The following is a 21,744-nucleotide window of genomic DNA, read 5'->3' on the forward strand; positions in this document are numbered from 1 at the left end:
CATTCACAACTCGACCTTGCTCCAATTCAAATACAACGAAGACAGTTCCCCAATTAGAATCTCGATCCATTCTCGATTTTATCTCAGCGAGAAAAAAAAATTAAACGAATGATTTCACACGCGTGAACCGCGGTATCGAAGGAAAATAATCGCGGCACGTGCTGGAACAGCCCCAATGGTGGATACTCGAGGATCACGCATGGGTTTAACTGTTCTGCGGCGCAAACTCGAAGCACCCACGCGATGTCCCAAATCGTTGGTTCATCAAAAGCTCACCAATACCAACACAATCGCGACCCACGCGTCTACGCGAGACAAGAAATACGGCCGATTGAGTAGCTATCTTTAGAACCGGACTGGGACCCTGAAGATATGCTTCGAATGCTTCTTCCGGTATAAATAAAACCATCGACTGTACGTTTCTTTCCCCTTTGCTCGACTAAGATCATTATCGAAAAGATCGTTAAATTTTCTATATACGTTTCTCCGTATCAACTGTTCCCTTTAGTATTTTTACATATTTCTTCTCTTAAAAAATGGTTATGTATGTAATTTATAATTTTATACAATAAAGTATCATATAGATACTTCCAATTCATTTCTACATTACATTGAAAATTATTTAATTCTTCTGTAAATCACGTTGCTCGCTTTTGAAAATTTCCCAAAGGCTTTTAGTTATTTATTATCTCTTAAATTTCAATATTCTATAATTTTACAATTTCGAGTTATCAGACTTCTATAATTTCATCTTCTGTTATTTTCCAAAGTTCCATTTTTCTCCACTCTGAATTTTCTATTTATTTCTTACCCATTTTTTTAATTTTAATTCATTTAACATCATTCGTCAATTTGGAATTTTCTGTAATTTCAAGGTTGCAATTCGCACCATCTCGTAATTTTTAACGATTCATCTAACATGTTAATCCTTAACTTTTCCCACCATCTACCACAAAACTAAAAGGATCACCATCGCGTTTCACAAAGTATCTACTAAACTCCAGAAATAAAAGCCATGAAAACCTGCTTTGAAACAGTACAAAACACACGTTAACTTAAAATTAACCTAATCTCCAGTTTAAAAGCTGGTTTAGAGGCACTCGTACGAATCGCAGCGGTTGTTCATCGTAATCAATCTCGCCTAATCGTTGAGAACAACACATCTGGCCGAAGCACGTCGATCTACAAACAGTTACTCGCTAAAAAATTCAAACACCCGTAGCAATCTTTTATGAATATACACGTTATACATTTTATACAAAACATTGCGGAATCCTAGCATGATAAAGTCCGATTATCACGATTATAGCGACAAAGGTTGAAACAAATGTAAAAACATACATAGAGGCTACGAGATATTTAGTACAAATATAATCACAGAGTAGTACATATATATCATAGAGATCAGAAAAATAATTAAAACAGTCAATTATTCATTGTATTGGTAAACCACAATGTTTAGCGAGCCATTCAAACTGTATATTAATTTCTTGTTAACTATATGTGGTCAATAAATATCTTGTAACTTCTATATACGGTTTCAAACGTTTGCAATATTATCAAGACGGTCGTATTTCATTACTAGACAGAGAGATATTTATGCAAAATCATATTTTTATGAATATATTTTTAAAAATTGAGCCGAAGTAGAGAATCGTTTTACTCGCTAAAAATTACAACCAGTACTATACTTTCGATGTTTCACATATTGTTTTATATTCTGTGCATTCTTGCGCCATCAGATTTTTCATAAATGTATAAAAATCCACAGCCTATTCGTTACGGTGCAAATTTCAAATTATTTTATATATACAACACATACGATATATATATATATATATAATTTTTCTATAACAAGTGTCCACGTACTTTCGTACTCGATCAAAACCACGTATCTGTGCCCTGAAAATACTTGTACATATCAGCATTACAACACTCGATCTTTCTTCGAATGGAAATTTCTCCGATATAATCGCGTCTGGTCCACGTGCCACGTTCTTCGACGTTTCAAGGTGGCGAAATCGCGGAGACACTTAAGCGAGCGCGCGCGCGCGCGCTTCTTCGCACGCAAGAAAAGATAACCCCTGCTACAACGAGAAACAGAGACGACTAGATCGAACGGCGGCCAGTGCCTAGTTTACGAGCCACTAAAAATACAAGAACGAGCGGCCTCGCCGTCCATCGCGACGTTTTACTTTACATTTCGTCTGTGGACGTCTTTTCGCGAGCACTTCTCGCCTTGGGGTGTAAATGGGTAGAAAATTGATAGGTGAAACGTGAGAAGGAAATCTGAAGCAAAAAACAGGATGAGTGTCGTATGGGGGCGACAGAAGTATGGTAGAAAATTGAGAGTCAGAAAGTGGCAAAGAATTACTAGAAAATTAGGCTGAACAGAAATTGCATTTGAGGAAATAATCAAAACTTGCATTATAGAAATCCGATAATTTAGAATTTCGAGAAACCACGGAGGATTGAAAGTTGAAGAATTACGAGGAATTAGAATTGGGAAGAGAATAGACAACTGAGAATTAAACAAAAAATTTCCAAAAGTGCTGAATAATGCGATAAAAAAGAGATTAGATAATATCTGGTATATGGAATTTTATACGAGTGTTGTTGTAGAAAATCTAGAAGCGTGCCCAATTATAAAATCTTTACGATATCACGTCTTTCCAATTACAGCAAATAATTGCGTTCAATAAATAATTGAAATAATTAAATATTAATCTGTGATTGTTTCTCTTTGTCGTAGAAGAAATTAGATAGAGGATAATGTGCTAGAATTTCCAGGGCAGTAGTATCTATGATTCATGATGAGCGAACCGCGATCATCGATACGGTGAGCGTGAAATCGAATTCTAGCATATCGCTTATTTTTCGTTCTCGATTCGACGATCCGTTTAGGAGTGGAACAAGTGGGTGGACACGATAGGAAATAAAAATAGAATTGTTTTGTGTCGCTCTATTTATATTTGTTTGCAAGTCTCTGTTTCACCGGGAAAATCAGTTCGAGATAGCTTTCGTATTCGATGAATCTGAGAGGATTATCGTAACTCTGCATTATAATCCAAACAAACGATTTATCCAAAGGCAAAACTTAATTCACTATAACCATTATTGACCTCTTCTTTCGCATTCACGATTATTTAATTAATACAAAAATCAAATAAGAGTTTAATACGACGAGTTAATCTTTAAGAGTTTCAGATTGCATGTAAAAGTTCTAAGCAATTCAATTTATTTCTATTCAACGTTTATTTCAACAAATTTAATACGCTGATTAACCAGCAAGAAATTCTCTAATGTAACCATCGTCGTAACTATTACCGCACAATTTCTCCCAACTTTCCACCAATGCACAGACAAAGCGAATGGAATAGATCCAATTTAATTGGCACATGTACTTCAACGTCTCGGCTGCTCTTTCTCTCTCTCTCTCTCTCTCTCTCTTTTTCTCTCTATCTATCTATCTATCTCTCTCTCAGACTGCATTCTGCCAGTCTTGCACGCGGAGGTGTCTGCAAGCAGCCTTTAAATCTGCTCATCTCAACGACATGGATCTAACGTCCCAACGAGAAGGAAACGTAAAAGGACAAAAGTAAATAAAACAAACGAAAATAAATAGAAGCAGACAAACGAGGGTGAACCGACCGAGAAAGACAAAGGTAACTTTGTTTCTTCCGTTGCTTTAGATAAGCCCTGCTAGCCACCGCAAAAATAGAATCGAACACGGGAACGCAGTAGCGTATTCAAGCTGCGTGAGAAGAAGCAGTCAGAGCAAAGAAAGAGAAAGAATGAAGAAGAGAGTCGAATCCACCTCTCACAGCCTTTGTGGCTCTATTCTGAGGACGTGGTCGCCAAAAATGGCGACGTCCACCTGTTCGTTCGCTTCCTTCTTTCATGTTCCCTTCCTTTTTCGCGATCCTTTTTGTCTGGACGAGTTTAAATCGAGATCTTGATCTCCTTAAGCGTCAAGATCGGTGAGAATGGATGGAGAAACCATGCGATGGGATACCTTGGTGTCCATATCCAATGATTGTAACCCAACACTCGCGTAAGTTGGTCGCTGCGACGACGAGCAGAACGAATCAGAGCCGGCCAAGAACGCTTGGAACTGGCAAGCCAATGCACGGCGATAAGCATAAAACTCGTGCACGAAGGATTAATTTTCCTTCTTCTGTAATACAAGGCCACTATCCAAGGATTCGTACTGTCCGCAGGGAAATGATCGTTAACCTCCCGAACACCTGCCTCCTACCAACTCACTTCTGACGCCATTCGAACATTGTCGAGACGATTTTTTGGTGAAATTATTTCGACTGTCGATGTTGCTTCGAGGAGAGTAAAATGGTACACGTTTTACCAGGCTAATTTCTTTGCAGGTGGTGAATCGGACGACTTCAATGCTATTTGAAATGTTTAAATGTATCTTATTATACTATGAAAGAAGATCATAAATATTCAATCTTTGCAAATTGGAAATTTAACCATTCGGGTGACCTCTGAACTTTCTAATAAAGGTTTCGATGACCCTTCATTTATAGGAAGATACGATACAGGTGTTTTTAAATAAATATATGTATATGATAAAAAGTACATTGTTCAAGGTAAATATTGAACCTTCGAGCCATCTTCAAATTACAAGTCTAATGTCCCAACTTTCCATTCAACGACCAATATCTTAATTGTTTATCTCCCGGAAAAAAGATTCTTCGTGTGAAAATAAATATTAAGTTTTACGATAAACGAAGGATCTTGGAGCGAAGCCTTCGAAATACCAGTCGAATTAAGAATAAGTGGATACAATTGTCTTTCAGATGCGAGAAGTTGCTTAACATGCGATAAGGTGCTGGCCGAGCTGGAGAAGATTGACGACGACACCGACCACTTCGGAGTAGACTTCGTCAAGATCAACGATAAACGACTGGCCAAGCAGTATGGCATCAAAAACTTCCCCGCCCTTACATATTTCCGCGAGAGAGAACCGATCATCTATGAAGGTTAGATCTTTAATCAACAATTTATACGTTTTCCACATAAAATATTAAATTGTTTAAGAAAAACTGAAAGAAAATAAAAAACGGAAGCTCCTTTTACAAGATGTTCACGCGTACGACGAACAAAAGCGGATAGTAATGATTCCTAATGGCTGAAAGTTCGCCAAACTTTTATTGGAATCCGGCCGCGATCTCGGTAACCTTGCCAGGTATGAGAAACAAGGTTCGAGACTCGCCGCAGTATAGTACTTGACCCAGAATCCGCAGAACAATCGTCGGGGTTCTCGAATTTTCGCGATTTAAACATTCTGTCTGGTTCCAGTAGAACAAACCCGCTATAGTCAGACGTCAACGTCCTATTTTACTGCCTGCTCTTTCTTCGCTTTAAATTTAGATTTCTACTAATTCTAACCCATAATTCTTTATTGTTATTATAATAATATTCCAATAAATACAAAGAATCACTAATATAATGCTACTTCCAAAAGAATTCATATGAAAAGTACTACAAAAATATAAAGAAAAGCAGAAAGAGCTCGTTCTATTATATTCATCCTCTTGCTCTTTTAATCTAAATTTCTACCAGTTCTAGACAACAATTCCTCATGCTATAATATTAAAGTATACTAAATACTATAATAATCTCTTCAGTGCAATATTTATAATACTAAAATACCATATATAATGCTATATATATATACAATTCTATGCAAACTATATTTCCACATTTTCACAATCACACCTCTGCAATAATATCAGAATTCTGTAACAATAAACTAGAAATAGGAACCAAGAAATAACGATCGCAGTTGCATTAAGTTCGCAATGAATCAGATTTTCGCGAAGTCGAGTAGTGAAACGTTGCACTGGTCAGACCACCTTCGTGATCTGGCACTAATCCCACGCGTTGGTATTTGGTGAGGTTAGCCTTTGTAGAACAGCGACGGCCGTGTGCTCGACTTTTGTTCGACATAACCACCCCAACGCGATGCGAAAACCGCTGATGTCGGTCTGCGGAGATCGCCGGCTGGGAACGCGATTCCGGTTGGCCGGTGACACGAGAACAGCCGGCTAAGAGAAATTAATAGGATACATCAAGGAATGCGCGTGTTACGTAACCAACCCGATTACAACGTCGGCGCGTACTGTGACTAGCGGTTTCATTGAGCCGCTCGCTATCTTGAAATCGGTTCGAACGTCATTACAAATTGGTCAGTTGCGTCGAAATTTGTCGCAGGATATGATTCTCTTCTGGAGACATTGCTGAGGATTCGGATCGAATAGAACCGAGAAATCAGTTCCAACGACACGATCATAATTGTATCAGGAAATTTTGTCGCACAGGATGACTCTGAAAATATTATTAGGGGATGATACGAACGTTATATCTTTGATGTAAAATTGATTTTTCAAGGAGACACGGCTTGTAGGGTCTTATGTTAATTGTTATGGTAATTAAGGAGTTTAGTTACCGGGGATGATGTTGATGATTTTTATTAGAAACTTTCAGTGAAATTTTCTAAGACTTTTGTATATTTCTTGTAATGTCGTGTGTTATGAGTTATACATTGTGTAATGCATATATTATACATTCAATGAGTTGTTGTTATAATTGCATATGTACGCTGTAATCTATAAGTCTTCAAGCACTCGGTACATTTAGGATGGAAATAAATAGCTGTTGTTCTACTATGTTATAGTAGATAGGCCGAACTGTAACTTTCTATAATTACTTGCATCGAGTTTATTACGAAAATGACGCGTTCAAGTTTAAAACATTTTATTTTGTGCAGTATAATATACCTTATTTTATGTAATTTTTTCTTCTATGGAATAATATTATGTTCTTTACTGGGCGATATTCTTTATTCTATAACAGCATCGATACTCGTTGATACATTTGTATAATACGTTTGATTAGCCGACACATTTTTCACACACATCATCATACATTCTTACGAATCACTACAAACACAAATGTAAGAAAGTAACAAAATTTCCATCGACTAGAAATAATACGAATAAGTCTAGAAAAGACGATATCCATCCGAGGTCAGGAGAGAACTTAAAAATCGAGCAACTATCTGCTTGAAATTCAATATTCTGCGACTACACGAAACATCCGATCGATGAAAAAGACCGAAACTAAATTATTCGACGAAGAACGATATTCGTCAGAAGCGAGAATTAAGCGGGTCACATTAATGAAATCGGAGGAAGAAGCTCGGAAATTGAACGCGGTTGGACAAGAAACGCGAAAGCAGACCAAAGGACAGGTGCGATCATCAATCGTGCTACATTGTGATCAACAAAACCCGCATTTGGCAACGCAACCTTGTAGATTTATTAAGTAAATGCGCGAGATATAACTCGGCCGTCCTCTTCGAAATAAAACAAGATTGGGGAAAAAAGAGGACCTCGATAGAATTAGTTTTCACCCGGAACCGTTTCGGCTTGATTTTACCTTCGATGATGTAACGACAAGTTGCATCTATTTCCATTGTGGCTAGTGCAACAGATACTATTTTCGACGTTACCAGATGGTAAATAAAAGCGACAGGAAGTCACGATCGAAGATACATGTTATGAACCGATTTATTCTACGCGTAGAAGCCGCGTAGAATTGGTACAGTGTCAATTGATTTATGCAACGGACGTCTTAAGTAACTCTTTTGTTTTGCGAATGAAATGTATAGCTGTGGAACTGATTTTGCAATAAATCAATCATGTTATTTAAACCTGTCCTTTTGAAATATTATCGCGTAGAATTCTATTTACGATTCGAAACTATCCGAGATGGAAAAGTAATTTTCTAGATATAATTGTAAGAGCTTTTTATTTAGAGTCTCTAAGGATGCGAAACCTCTACAGAGATGAACTTTTTGCACCAGAGACTCCTCCATTTAGAATTTTAATAATTGAAAGTGATAAAAGAGAATTTTTCTGTATTAGAGATTTCATTCTGCTATTTGAATCTTTGACAAAAAAAAAGCAATTTGGAAACGATAAAAGAAATAATTTTTCTATGTTAGAGATCTTAGTAAGTGAAGAGTACTGACGACTAAAAATGAATGGAATCAAAAATAAATTTTCTCTCTTAAAAGAAGGTATACATTCTATGTAGATCATTGACGATTGCAGAGAATACAAAATAAATTTTCTACATTATAAGTTTACACAAATTTCCTTCGTCATTCGTTTCGCTTTTTCAGGTGACTTGATGGACGAAGAAAATGTGTTAGATTTCTTAACGAGCCTAGAAGCGATGGATCTACCCGATCGTATCGAGGAAGTGAACGCAATGATTTTAGAGAAGATCGTCGAGGAAACGGACTTCGTGGCAGTCCTATTCTGTGAGTTCTCTTTCCCTCGTAACTCCAACATGTTCTTCTGTCAAAAAAATCATCTCTCTCTCTCTCTCTCTCTTTCTGTCTCCCTCGAAAGCAAGTTTACATACATTTCCCTTTCATCAGGAAGAATGTAGAGGAATCATAAAATCATCTCGAAGGTAAAACGAATCAAATATATTTTTTCAGTCTGCATAAACACACTCTTCTGTACAAAAATAATAAAAATACCACCGGAAATATTTTGATTTCAGCCATGTAAATAATTCATTATCGAATTACGTGCTCAAATATATATGTAAATATGTGTATATCGATATAAACAACTCGTGTACATAATATGCAATATTTTTTCTTATTATTATTTTATTGTCTGACTAATACGTCTGTGCAGACGCTCTGTCAGTGTATGATTACGATTAACAGAGCTTTCATCAGTGTCCAAGCAGCTGAGAAGCTCGGTCGCATTAACATGTCTCGTCTCAAGCCGATTTCTTTGGTTTTATTTTCACTGATATTAACGAGGAGCGAGATTTTTTTTTCAATGCAATGACACCGTTTCGTGATATCGAAATATCATTACAGCGTTACTTTGTAGATACGTTTTTTACCTCATCACGATGTTACGGACCACCGTACATTTCCTTTCCCGCCTTAACGCTCTCTTTAGCTTTTAATACGAAGAAGAATTTTTTACATATCGTATAACAAATCTTTCTTCGAAGTGTTGTAAAAAAACTATACAAATTCCTCTCTATATAAATATTTTTACGTTTTCTTGGAACGTTGTACAAATGCGCGATAAAAATGTTTTTTCGCCCATAAGAGCGCTATGAATGTTCTTCTTTTGTTTTTTCTTTTTTTTTTAACAAAGAAAAATATTTCACGTATCGCATAATCATACCGTTCCCTCGAAACATTGTGGAAACGAGCGATCAAAATTGTTATTTGTCCAGAAGAACTTCGTAGCTGTTCTCTGTTTATTTCATCGAAAAATTTCCACGTACCGAGTAATCGTTTTGTTTTCTCAAAATTCTGCAGAACATCGCCATTAAAATTTTCCTTCGAGAGAGCATTGTGTGAACGTTCCTCTTTTATTGCATTGCGAAGAAAAATATCTTACGTGTCGAATAACAATCTCTTTGTCCCTCGAAACATTGAAAAAATGTACAATTACGATCTTTTATTCGTTCAAAGAAGCATTGTGAATACCTGTATATCGTGAACAAAATTTTTCTTCGTTGGAAAGAGCGCAGCGAAAGTTCTCCTTTTATACTACCGACTACCATCGATCCTTTGTCAGTATTCGTCTTTTTCCTATTCGTCTGTAAAACTTTGTCCGTTGTGGTATAATTAACGCATCGCAAAGATGGATGAATTAATTGAATTTCAAATACAAGAAGCGTAGATGGGTCGCAAAAGAAAACTAACTTTGTACTTTTATGCTTCGATGAGGGTTTCCGGCAATTCGTTCCACTTTGCGATCCGATCACTTACAACATACTTGTAAATAATACATATATGTGAAACGTTCTTGTGTGTGTTGATATCGATAGGTCCGGATACGCAACGATGTGCTGGCGCCGGTTCTAGTAAGTACACATTTCAATGAAATCACTGCTATGAATGTCGCTCAGCTTTCTTTTCGAATGCTTGTACACACACCGTGATGAATCAATTAGAACGTTTGAGAAGAAAAGAAATATCTTCTTTGATTCTTAATGATTGACGATTTAACGTCAATTCGTTTGAAATGAAGTTTCAAACATTTGTATAAATATCAATACTTTTCATCGATGGATGATGGTATAATGATTTAATACAGTATAATACAGAATATTGTGCTCTATTTATCTGAGATTATTATTTTCACCGTAGGTAAGTGTGATATTCCCACAGCGAAATTCTTTTTCCTTGGCTCTTAAGGGTCAAAATTTGTATGTAATAAATATAATAATAAAGCGTATTCTGTATCATGAAGTAAACACTTTGTATTCTTTTTAAACGTATTGGTTCGTCACTAACGCTTGACTATATGTTCCCATATACGTTTTCATTCCTCCGATAAACATGCTTAACCAACTTTCAAGTAACACCGAAGAACGACTGCATTACTTTCAGCGGTTATTCGTCTATCTATTCACTTTAATAAGAAGAATTGAAAACCTAGAGGGAAAATGGTGACAAAGAAGCACGAGTAAAGACGATAACGTGGTGAAGAATGTAGATATATTTCTTAAATTGGAAAAGCTATACTTCCTAGATTAAAAATCAAATGAAATATATGTTCAATTTACTAATTTGTGCACTTAAAGATGGTCACGATTTGGATGTTAGGATGTGTATCATTTTGCATCCCTCCTGCCCCCTTAGAATAGAAGGAATGCGTATGATGACTAAGAGAAATCTTGTATACTAATTCCCCCACAAAATCCTTGCGTTATGAAAAAATACTTGACATAGAATAATTTTTATTCTTAAGAATTACAAAATATTCCTATAAATTATCGTTTGACTTTTTTCAAGTTTCTATTAAATTCGAAAGAAGGAAATGTAAGAGGAAACCTGATTTAACCCGATTTGACCCAGAAACTACCCGACTCTATCTTCCATATGTAATAGCCGAAAGAACCACGAAACCTGAATAACATTGTCCTTTATTTCAAATGGGACAGACAAGCCTGACTGCAAAAAGTGTCTCAAGGCCCTTCAAGAGCTGGAGAATATCGACGACGAGGCCGATCAGTTGGGGATCGGTTTCGTGAAGATCGCGGACGAACAGCTCGCCGACGAGTATAATTTAGGTCCTCTTCCGGTTCTGGTCTACTACAGGCACCAGATTCCTATAATTTACGAGCGTAAGCATTGACGATTTTAAAACAAGCAAAAGTAAATTAAAAATATTTGTGAAACGTTTGAATTTCTAAACAATTGAAAAAACGTATTTTAATAATTTTCTTACCTTGAACAACACGATACTGAAATTATCAAAATAATTTGCGTATCTGAATCTCTAGATCAAGTTAGATTTAAGTTGGAAGATTCTTTTTAATTACATTTTCTTGTATAATACAGTGAATATATTAATATAAATTTACTAATATTAGGACGGTCGATGTTATCATGTAACTGAAAAAAATAAATCTCGATAATTTACTTGCCATGATATTAATCAAAAATTTGTACAGACGAACTTAGCAAAGAGGAAGACGTGTTGGAGTGGCTGGTGGCGAACAAAAGCACAGGAGACGAAGAGGACGTAATCGAGGATGTAACTGCGAAGACTCTGCAAACCTTGATCGGAAATATCGATAACCTAGTCGTTTTATTCTGTATGTAACTTTTTATTCGTCATTTATACTCCATGCTATAATAATCTACAGTAATATCAGTTCTAAACTACAACTATTTATGCAAATTCATATTATTGCAAACGCAATTAAAAAAATTAAATTTCAGCAAAGATTTATTTCACCTATTAAATATTACAGACGCATATGTATTTTTAATAATAGATATTTTATATATTTTTACATGCTTACGCCTTTTATACATTTGTACAATCTTACACATATGTTCATATGTGCATTCTGTGTATTATTGTATGCGTTGTATCTTCGAATTTCTCACAAATGCATAAAGATCTGCTATCCAGTAATCATTTCTTTTTATTACACCGATACTATCTGTTATCCTGTAAAACTTTTAGACGACCACGGTGACGAAGATTCGATGCAGGTGCTGAACGAGCTGGAGAAGATCGACGACGACTGCGATAAGCACGGGATCCAGTTCGTGAAAATTGACGATGACAAGGCTGCGAAAGATTTTGGCATCGATTCTCTCCCAGCGATCGTGTATTTCGAAAAGCAAATCCCGAATCTTTACGATGGTGGGTAGGTGGGTGGAGCAATTGGGCAAACCGACGAGGACGAAAGAAAAGAGAACTGGATATATGATTAGAAATTAAATGAAATGAAATTGGATGATCGTAGGGGATGTCGAGAATGAAGATGAAATTCTGGAGTGGTTGCTGTCGCAATTGGAGAAGGACGAGATCGAGGATGTCACCGACGAAATGTTGGATCGTCTGATCAAGGATGGAAAAACCCTTGCCGTGCTGTTCTGTAAGATTTTTCATTCGCACAGAATCCATTGATTAACTCTGCTACATGTCTCAAATTAATTTTCTTGTCCAATTGTATTTTTCTGTCATTTACGTTTGGGAATAATATGAAACAGATTACGAGATTTCTTCAAATTTTCAACTTTTCTACAGTTTAGATGTTTTATATTAAAGTGCTTCTCAAAGCATTGCAGGTCTTTCTTTTTAATTAATTATGGACGATTGCATGAACCACTATAGGAAGTTATTACGGACTCGGTTGAAATCATAAGTTTCATTTGTTAAAGCAAAAGTGAAATTGAGAAAAGAAAAATTCTAGGACTATAGCAGAGTTAAATTGTACAAAATGATTTAAACACGTAGAATAAATTTTTAATTGATTAAAAATTAATTATTTGATAACAGAACTTAATAATACTCTTGCGTACCTTTTGTTTGGAAATCAATTTTGTTTAAGATTAACTAATTTATAAAATTAATTTTCTGTATAATAAATCGAATAACAACGTTTTATAAATTGCAAATTATCCTTAGACGACAACAACGACCGGAAATCGCAAAAGATTCTCAATGAACTGGAGAACATCGACGACGAGTGTGATCAGATCGGGGTGATCTTCGTGAAGATCGACAACCTAGAGGAAGCAAAGGAATATGGTATTGAAAAAATTCCCAGCCTGCTGTACTTCGAAAAGGGAATACCAACGTTGTACGAGGGAAATCTAGAGGATGAAGAAAAGGTTCTAAAGTGGTTGGAGAATCAACAAAAAACCGATCAGATCGAAGACATCACAGATGAAGTGCTCGATATGATCATCGAGAAGATGCCTCACGTAGCCGTCCTCTTTTGTCAGTGATTAATTTCTTTTTTATTTGAAGATTTATTTACGCGCATTATATAAAATAGATATTTATATGAAATATCATCTTATGCATTGAATTTATTGGATTATTCCTTTAACAGATGACAAGGATCAGAAGAAGAGCCAGAAAATCCTTGGTGAATTGGAGAACATCGACGATGACTGTGATCAGCACAATATAGCGTTCGTGAAAATTTCTGATCTGGAGGAAGCTAAGGAATATGGCATCGACTCTCTGCCTACACTGGTATTCTTTGAGAAAAGAATACCACACGTGTACGAAGGTACTTCGACAATTTTTATACGTTTCCTAAAATTTCCCAAATTTTATATGAGTTGAAACAAAAGTTATCGCGTCCTTTGTAAAGATTCTCGCAGCTTTGTATAAATTTAAGTAAAAAATTTCTTATCATCTTTGAGAGATTCGAAAAAGCGAATAAGAAGAGAGATAGAAATTTCGTGAAGTTTCAAAGAAAGGAATAAAAATAAACTTAAAAACCTAGCGCGTCTTTCAAATAAAAATTATATCCCTCGTAAAAAAGCACTGTATAATATATAACATGTCAGATGAAATAAAAATTACACATAGAAAGCTCCTTGAAGGACTCTCATTCACAATCATAGGCATTCTCATACTCTAGATTAGATGAAGACTAAAAAAAATTGCAATAAATGATATTTGAATTTTGCAGGCGATCTGATGAACGAGGATCAGCTGCTCGGATGGCTACTGCATCAAAAGAAGCACTCGGAGATACCGGAGGTGACCGACGAGATGATGGAGAAGCTGATTGAGACCTCGCCGTACTTGGCAGTCCTGTTTTGTAAGCGATCGATTCGTCTTTCTACCTCCTTTTAACATTCTTCCACTGTTACCGGTTAGGTAGGTGCTGTTGGTCGATCGCGAGCGAAAACGAGACACGAATTGATTCCTTTCCGTAGACGATAAAGACGACAAGCAGGACATGCGTATCCTGAACGAGTTGGAGAACATCGACGACGAGTTGGAGAAGGAAGGAATCGTGATCGTTCGTATGGACAACGATGCTGAGGCGAAGGAGTACGGTATCGATCACCTTCCGACTCTGGTCTACTTCGAGAACAAGATCCCGGCTCTCTACGAAGGAGATTTATTGAACGAGGACGAAGTTCTTGAATGGCTGATCGAACAAAAGAACACTGCTACCATCGAGGAAGTCACTGATGAAATACTCGTCGATTTGATCGAAGAACACGAATACGTCGTCGCATTCTTTAGTAAGTATACTCCTTCACTTTGTTAGTTTATGTTCGTCACGAAAACACAGTTTCGTATAGAGATCAAGTATCGTATAGAATTCCTTTTCATTTTATTACAAATAGAATAAAAGAAAATGTGAAGTGAATAAAAAGAATGGTAAATTTGCACGTTATGAATTATTTTCAATATATGTATCTTTATTTTTAAATCTTATTTTGGTACCTAAACTACCTGTGCAACGTCTAATAATAAAAATTCTTTCATTTATTAGGTGGAGATTGCGAGGATGGTGACGAGTGTGAGAAAATCCTCAAAGAGCTCGAGAATATCGACGACGAGCTGGACGAAACTGGAATCATCTTCGTCACTACAGAAGACACAGGATTCGCGAAGAAACAAGGAATCAAGAATTTCCCTACACTGGCTTTTTTCAGGAACAAGGAGCCTTTGATCTATAAGGGCGACATCGAGGATGAGGACGAGGTTCTTTCGTGGATCACCGATGAAGATACTCTTGAAATCCCAGGGAAGATTGAAGAAGTGAATGCCAAGATGTTGGAGAATATTCTTGAGGAGAACGATTATATCGTTGTTTTCTTTTGTTAGTATTATTACTTTTTGAGAATTAATAAATATAATATTTAATATTATATTTAGCAATTGGTAAAGCAAAAAATTATTAAATAATTTCTCGGAATTCAAATTGAACGATACCACTTTTTATGTCAAATTTATTATCTAGGCATGTGATTATTACTGTGATTAGAAATTAATTTTTATATGTTCATTGATCGTAATCAGATGGCACGAATGATCACGGAAATACTTAATAAATAATTCAAGACAAATGTTTAAAAATATTTAAATCATTTTTCTCTATTCTATAATTTATGGAGTTGATCGATATAGCTTCTGAATGACCAAAATAAAAAATATCTTGTCTACACTAATGTTTTCCATTCCAGATAAGGAAGGAGACAAGAAGAGCCAGAAGATCCTCCAAGAGCTAGAGAATATCGACGACGAGTGCGAAGAAAAGGACATCGACTTTGTAAAGATCTCAGATGAGGGAATCGAAAAGGAATACGATCTTCCTGGTCTACCAGCATTGGCGTTCTACAGACACAAATTCCGTCAGGTTTATTCAGGTGATATGATGCACGAAGAAGCGATTTTAGAGTGGATATTGGAACTTCGAAGTCAGGCACCGGATGTGATCGAGAACGTCGATCGGAAGACGCTACAGGTGCTGATCAACGACGTTGAACATCTCGCTGTATTCTTTTGTAAGTCTGTTATAATGAATAGTTTTATATTCTATACATTTTCAACAGATCTTTCTCTATAAATCTTTTAAATCTCGACTGATATCGTCAAGTTAGAACGCTTTACTTTCATTAGGATTATTTATTTTCATCCCATACTTTTTATTTACTAAAATAATTCGCATTTAGTTTTATTTAGTTTTCTATGTTTTATATTTAAATTTATTAATAACGTGAATAAATTTTCTTATTTCTTAATAACAGCATTTATAGCTATATATATTATAAAATATAGAAGGCCAAATAAAACTATAATTCATAACATTCTAAAATTAAGAATTATAATTCAAATTGTTATGCTTACTTATGACCCAACAATACTAGTTGATGCTTAATTAGATAAAATTAACAGATTGTAGATAACAGTAATCTAAGAAGCTACATTTCCTAAATTAAAGTATCTTTTAGAAAATAAGACATTTCTTTTAAACAGACGATGATAAATGCGAAATGTGCCCGGAAATACTCGCAGAACTAGAGACCATCGATGATGACACTGACAAGCACGGTATACAATTTGTTAAGTCGAACGACGCGAAATTAGCTGCCGAAATTGGCGTCTTCTCGTTCCCAGCGCTCGTTTATTACGAAACTGGGGTGCCCATCATGTACGACGGTAAGTCTCGATTGCTTAATCCTTGGCTTGTTCAATCGCGATCAAGACCCGCACTCCCTTAGTTAGATCGTCTTTGTTTTTTTCTTTCTTTTTTTTTAGTGGTTATTTTTTATATTTCTTTTTGTTTGTTAATATCGTTGAAACAAAGACACGACGAAATTTCTGCTTTACATTCCTCGTAGATATTCCTCTTTGATCTGCATTGTTGTTCTTTCATTGAACTCTCAAGAAAATTTCGATCAATTCTAATTGGATCATATCATATGATGAAAAGTCAGTTTCAGATTTTATTCTTGGCTAAGGTTGAGAAACTAGATCGTGAAACCCCGGTAAATCAATTCTAAGGAAATTGATTCATCGCACAGTAAATATTGTTTTCATTTGAAACAAATTACCAAACGCTTGAATATCAGAAAAAGATAGATAGTATAATGATATTTTCTCAAATTTGTACATCTTTTGCCTCAAATAGTTATCCTTAATTATTAATTAAATTAGAATATTCGTTATCATCACTTGGAAATAAAATTAAAAATAGAGAAAATAATAAGGAATTTCTTTTTGGTACTGAAACAATTTTCAAAGTAATATTTGCAATGATACAAACACTTTCGATAAAGATCACGTTAAATTAAAAAAAAGTAAAAGGAAGAACAACTGACACTATCCATCCCACAAGGTACCCCGCGACCAAAAACCTGGCGACCCCTTCGAAACTATTTTAACCCCCTGCAACCGAACAAATGAAATCTCGGTACACCAAGTGACTGAGCTGATCCTGATATGCGTGTGTGCCTTTTGTAGGTAATCTTAAGAACGAGGAGAGAGTTCTGGAATGGCTAATCGAACAGAAAAGTAAGGAGATTTCTAGGATGATGATTATTATTACTGGTGTACTGTTCTTTGTGACGTTAATCTCGGTCGTGACCATACCACCGGGCTACGAGTACAATACTCGCGCCGTGGTGATCACCCCGATCACTCTGCCACAATCACAATCCCCATAACCGCGTGTTCAGAAAGAACAACTATGATAATTTACGTTTGCAGTTTCTTTCTACGTGTAATAATAACGCTTGAAGTGCTTAAAGTGTATGGTTTTTTCGATTTTTTTCTTTTAAACCGATCGATATTATTTCGATCAAGGAAAATAGAGGTTATTTACTGATAAAATTAAATTATTAGTTATAAATTATTAGTTACTATAATTAAAAATTATTAGTCGTTACATACGAACTAATAATTATTGTATAGAGATATTTGAGGTTTAATTAAACTTAATTGATGAGTTGTTCTTTAAGCGATAAGGGCTTAAAAGATTGGAAGAGGATCGGCGGTGTATGGACAATGAAACAAAAATTGATTGCTCGGTTTTGAGAAGAACAAGAACGAAAAAAGAAAGATCTCACAAAGCTCGGTGAAAAAGATTTATTGAAAATGTCGATTCATGATATAGCTTCTAACGCGCGCGCAAGATCGCTCTGACCAACTGACCCGTTCACAATGCATTTAAAAGCCACACCCGTACAATGCGAATTTCCACTTTTTCTCTTGCCTCCACTTTTTACTGTCTATCTCTTTTTCTATCTTAATGATTATCTTAAGTATCTGTTTTTATGACTCGTTTATTTACTTATTTTATTCGTCACTGTTCTCCATTACCACTCCCTCTATCACATAACCAGCATACAGCAATTTATACACATACGCTCATTTAAACATCTGTCTCGGCGAGAGCGCAACTTTTTCGATGAAAACATGGGAACAGAGCGTATAGCTACTATTAATATGTAATATTCAGTATTATAATATATAATATAATATATAATATATAATATGTAGTATTCAGAAGAAATGAGAATTGATCAAGCTTTTTTTTGTTTAAAAACTTACGGACACGCGATATCTAACCGTTTTGTGATGCAAGATCTTTCTTTCACCGCGTTTCCATTAAACTGTTTCGTCGTTAATCGATCAATAAATATCTAAGAAAATTTCGAAAGCTGAATAATAACATTCGCTTTGCACTTTCGTGGCTACGTAAATGTAAAGACACTTTCAAGAGAAAATCAATCTTTTATTTTATTTTCTTTCGATAATTGATGCGATATTAACCTCTAATTTAAAAAAAAAAAAGATCGCTAGCGACGAAACAGTGTAAGAAGAAAAGAAAAGAAAAATCGAAGGAACTTCCATGAATGCACACAATGATACACGCGAACATGCAGATTGTTGCCTTCGTTCGTACGAAGTATATTACTACTAAATGTATGTTATGTCGCGATCATCCATGTCGGAAACGATATCGATAACAAATTCGTACGTGTTCGTTGTTATAATACACACGTAAATAACGTGATTCATTTTAAGTCGTTAAACGCATGCAATCCCTTGGACCGAGAGGCCGTATCGATCACAAAAAACGTAGGTACACGCTCATTTCCGGCCGCGCAGAATATTATCGATGGCCCTGTTAATACGCAGGTGATGATGATGATGATGATGATGATGATAGTGATGATGATGATGATGATGATGATGATGATGATAGTGATGATAATGATGATGACGATGATGATAATGATGATGATGATGACGATGATGACGACGATGATGAGGATGATGATGATGATGATGATGATGATGACGACGATGACGATGAAGACGAAGACGAAGACGACGACGACGACGATGACGATAACGACGATGATGAAGATGATGATAACGAAGATGAAGAGAAAAATAAGAAATTAGACAAAGCTCTGAAGAAAATCTTGGACAAAGGTAAAGGTAGGACGACAACTGAGGAGGCCGAAGAGGATTTCACGTGAGAGATCAAAGTGTGACGGGCTTTGCGCTGCGCGATATAAAGAATCACAAAATAAAAAAGCAAATAATATACCATATACAATGATATCCCTGCAGAAAACAGAACGTAGAGATACATGTATATATTTACCATCTAGAGCGATTCGGGTTGGCCGTAACAAATAATCTAAAATGAAAGATTTATTTAATTGAAGACATGGCCGTCTGCTCGCCGTTTACGGTCGAGCCAGTGGCCGTAGGGCGTACCTGCATGGAAATTAAAATTCTTCTATTTCTTTATATATTTTTTTTAATTCTTTCGTTCCCTTAACTATATCAGCCTGAATCCTCTCTCCCTCTTATTTTCTGCCCTCCACCGTCTAGAAGTCTTGAATTTCCCTCATTTGCATGCCACCCTTGTGACATCCCTTTTGTCGATGGAGCTACGTGACCAAACACAATGGCCATTTTGAAAATTCTTATCGTACGACTACTGTAACTCGCTGTTTCGTTCGTATATTCATTTGTAATTAGTAGATAGATTACATGCACTTATCGATACGGCTTTCTTCGTTGGTATCAAACTTATATTTTATTTATCTATGTTTCATTTTCTTCTTTTTTTTTTATAGAGGTAAGTAAAGTTGTTGTCGTTGGTTGTTAGAATGATGGTACCGTAGCTCCAGAAGACCTCGATCGCACTTTTACAACCCAACAAATGAAATAACAACAAATTTCTCCAAAGCGAGCCGATGGTTCCTGTTGTAGTTGACAGCTGTCGTCTGCAGCGAGCTCCGAGTCGAAGAGATTCGGACTGGCCTCTGCTTGAAAGAGCGGGGAAATAAAAAAATAACGCGGAGGGGGTTCATTCGGAATATCTCACGACCGATAAATATCGGCGGTGAAGCATGCCAATAATTCCATTGCTCGCGGGATTTCAATAACTTCAAAAGCAGAAAACTCCGATTCGCACGTGTAGATACTTAGGAATCGGATAAAAACATACATAAACTAGTTGGAAACTCAACATAGAAACTTTATACGAGTAATTTAAAATTTATAAAAAAAAAGAGGTATTTAGCGATACGATTCAATAAACTCAATATGATTAAAATTCGAATAATTTGAAAATCATACGAGAAACATGTCACAGTATGTAAAAGTCATCTTTTCTTCCCATTTAGGATTTCATTCTTTTTTATAATTCGATAAAGATTTAAGTGGAGGCTGGTTCACGCTAAAATGGCTGCCATAAAAGAGTCGTCGACTCGCCGCGAGATATTTTCGTCTGTGAGAAATATGCACGTTTGGCTTTTGCTGCGCAATTGGGGTTGGAGTGACACGTTCTCTCTGCACTAGTCACTAATCTCTTTGTTTCTCTCTCTTTATTTTCTCTTCACATCTTCTTCTTTTTTTCTTTAATTTTTCAACCCACCCCATCCGTATTAACTCGTGAAGAGACGAATCAATCAGCCGTAGGCTAGCCAATTTTCTTACCAACTTTTGCTCTCTTTTTTTGCCACACATCTTTGTCTGGAATCAATCTCTCTGTATCTGACTCGTTGTATATTTGCTTACTGCAGGCGACGGCTGTTTCTACATCGGCATGGGAGGTAAAAGCGCGAAACCCAAGATTCCCTCCTATCAGCCCTACCAGTGCTGTCCTGCCAAGGTCGCCCACGGCACAAAAGTCGCCAAAGTGACAAAAGTCGGCCCGGTGACCAAGGACAAGGGCAAAGTGCATGAGAGGTCCGAAAAGCTGGGGCTGCCCGGCCTGAAGCCGATTAACAAGCTCACCGCAAAGGACAGCAGAAAAACTGCCACGGTGTCATCGGGGGTTAGCAAATCGAGCGACCACAAGGCCAAGAAGGGATTCTTCGGAAGCGGTAAATATGTGAACTGGCTGTGGTAATCGCGGAGTTAAATCATTGCCCATACATATCCAGAATCTGATTCAAAGTGACTCAAATCGAATCGACGTTCTTCACGGAAGATTAGATTTTGATTTAATAAAGATGATAATCCATGAGGAATTATTTTGAGGAAGAAAAGGAACATAGGGTGTTCTACGTAATTGGGCAAAACTAGTTTTCCAAGTAAGGTAGAAGATAGAGATACATTTCATGATGCAAGATGAAGTATGTCCAATCTGAATGTAGAGGTGTTTCAAGAACTTCAAAATTACCCCTATTTTTTTTAATTGAACTGCATATTATTTTATATACCACGCGAATTTTTGTTCCCTGCAAAAAAAATATTAAGTCATTTACTATTTTATATTTTCACTTTGTTAATAAAACTAAGTTTGATAATGAAGTAAATGAAGCTACGCAAAAAATTTTTACAAATTGTGGACTATTTGATTATCTTATTGGACAAAAAATTACGAAATCGTAAAAGACAAGTTTATAATTCGCAACTG

General features: G+C 36.1%; 1 protein-coding gene across 3 annotated transcripts in view; it reads left to right on the forward strand.

Annotated features, from left to right (window-relative positions):
* Window positions 1–21,744, forward strand: part of hlk (hulk) — a 44,505-nt gene that overhangs the window by 10,513 nt on the left and 12,248 nt on the right. For all 3 annotated transcript variants that reach the window (XM_076620450.1, XM_033344549.2, XM_033344551.2), the window contains exons 2-15: window positions 4,818–5,000; window positions 8,210–8,350; window positions 9,901–9,936; window positions 11,020–11,202; window positions 11,533–11,676; window positions 12,054–12,236; window positions 12,340–12,471; window positions 13,005–13,319; window positions 13,435–13,617; window positions 14,026–14,157; window positions 14,276–14,590; window positions 14,845–15,174; window positions 15,539–15,859; window positions 16,332–16,514. In XM_076620450.1, coding sequence (XP_076476565.1) covers window positions 4,818–5,000; window positions 8,210–8,350; window positions 9,901–9,936; window positions 11,020–11,202; window positions 11,533–11,676; window positions 12,054–12,236; window positions 12,340–12,471; window positions 13,005–13,319; window positions 13,435–13,617; window positions 14,026–14,157; window positions 14,276–14,590; window positions 14,845–15,174; window positions 15,539–15,859; window positions 16,332–16,514 — 2,781 coding nt within the window. The remainder of the gene's footprint in view (window positions 1–4,817; window positions 5,001–8,209; window positions 8,351–9,900; window positions 9,937–11,019; window positions 11,203–11,532; window positions 11,677–12,053; window positions 12,237–12,339; window positions 12,472–13,004; window positions 13,320–13,434; window positions 13,618–14,025; window positions 14,158–14,275; window positions 14,591–14,844; window positions 15,175–15,538; window positions 15,860–16,331; window positions 16,515–21,744) is intronic.

This window comes from Bombus vancouverensis, chromosome 8 (genome assembly GCF_051014615.1).
Source record: "Bombus vancouverensis nearcticus chromosome 8, iyBomVanc1_principal, whole genome shotgun sequence".
In the NCBI taxonomy this organism is placed as follows: Eukaryota; Metazoa; Arthropoda; class Insecta; order Hymenoptera; family Apidae; genus Bombus; species Bombus vancouverensis.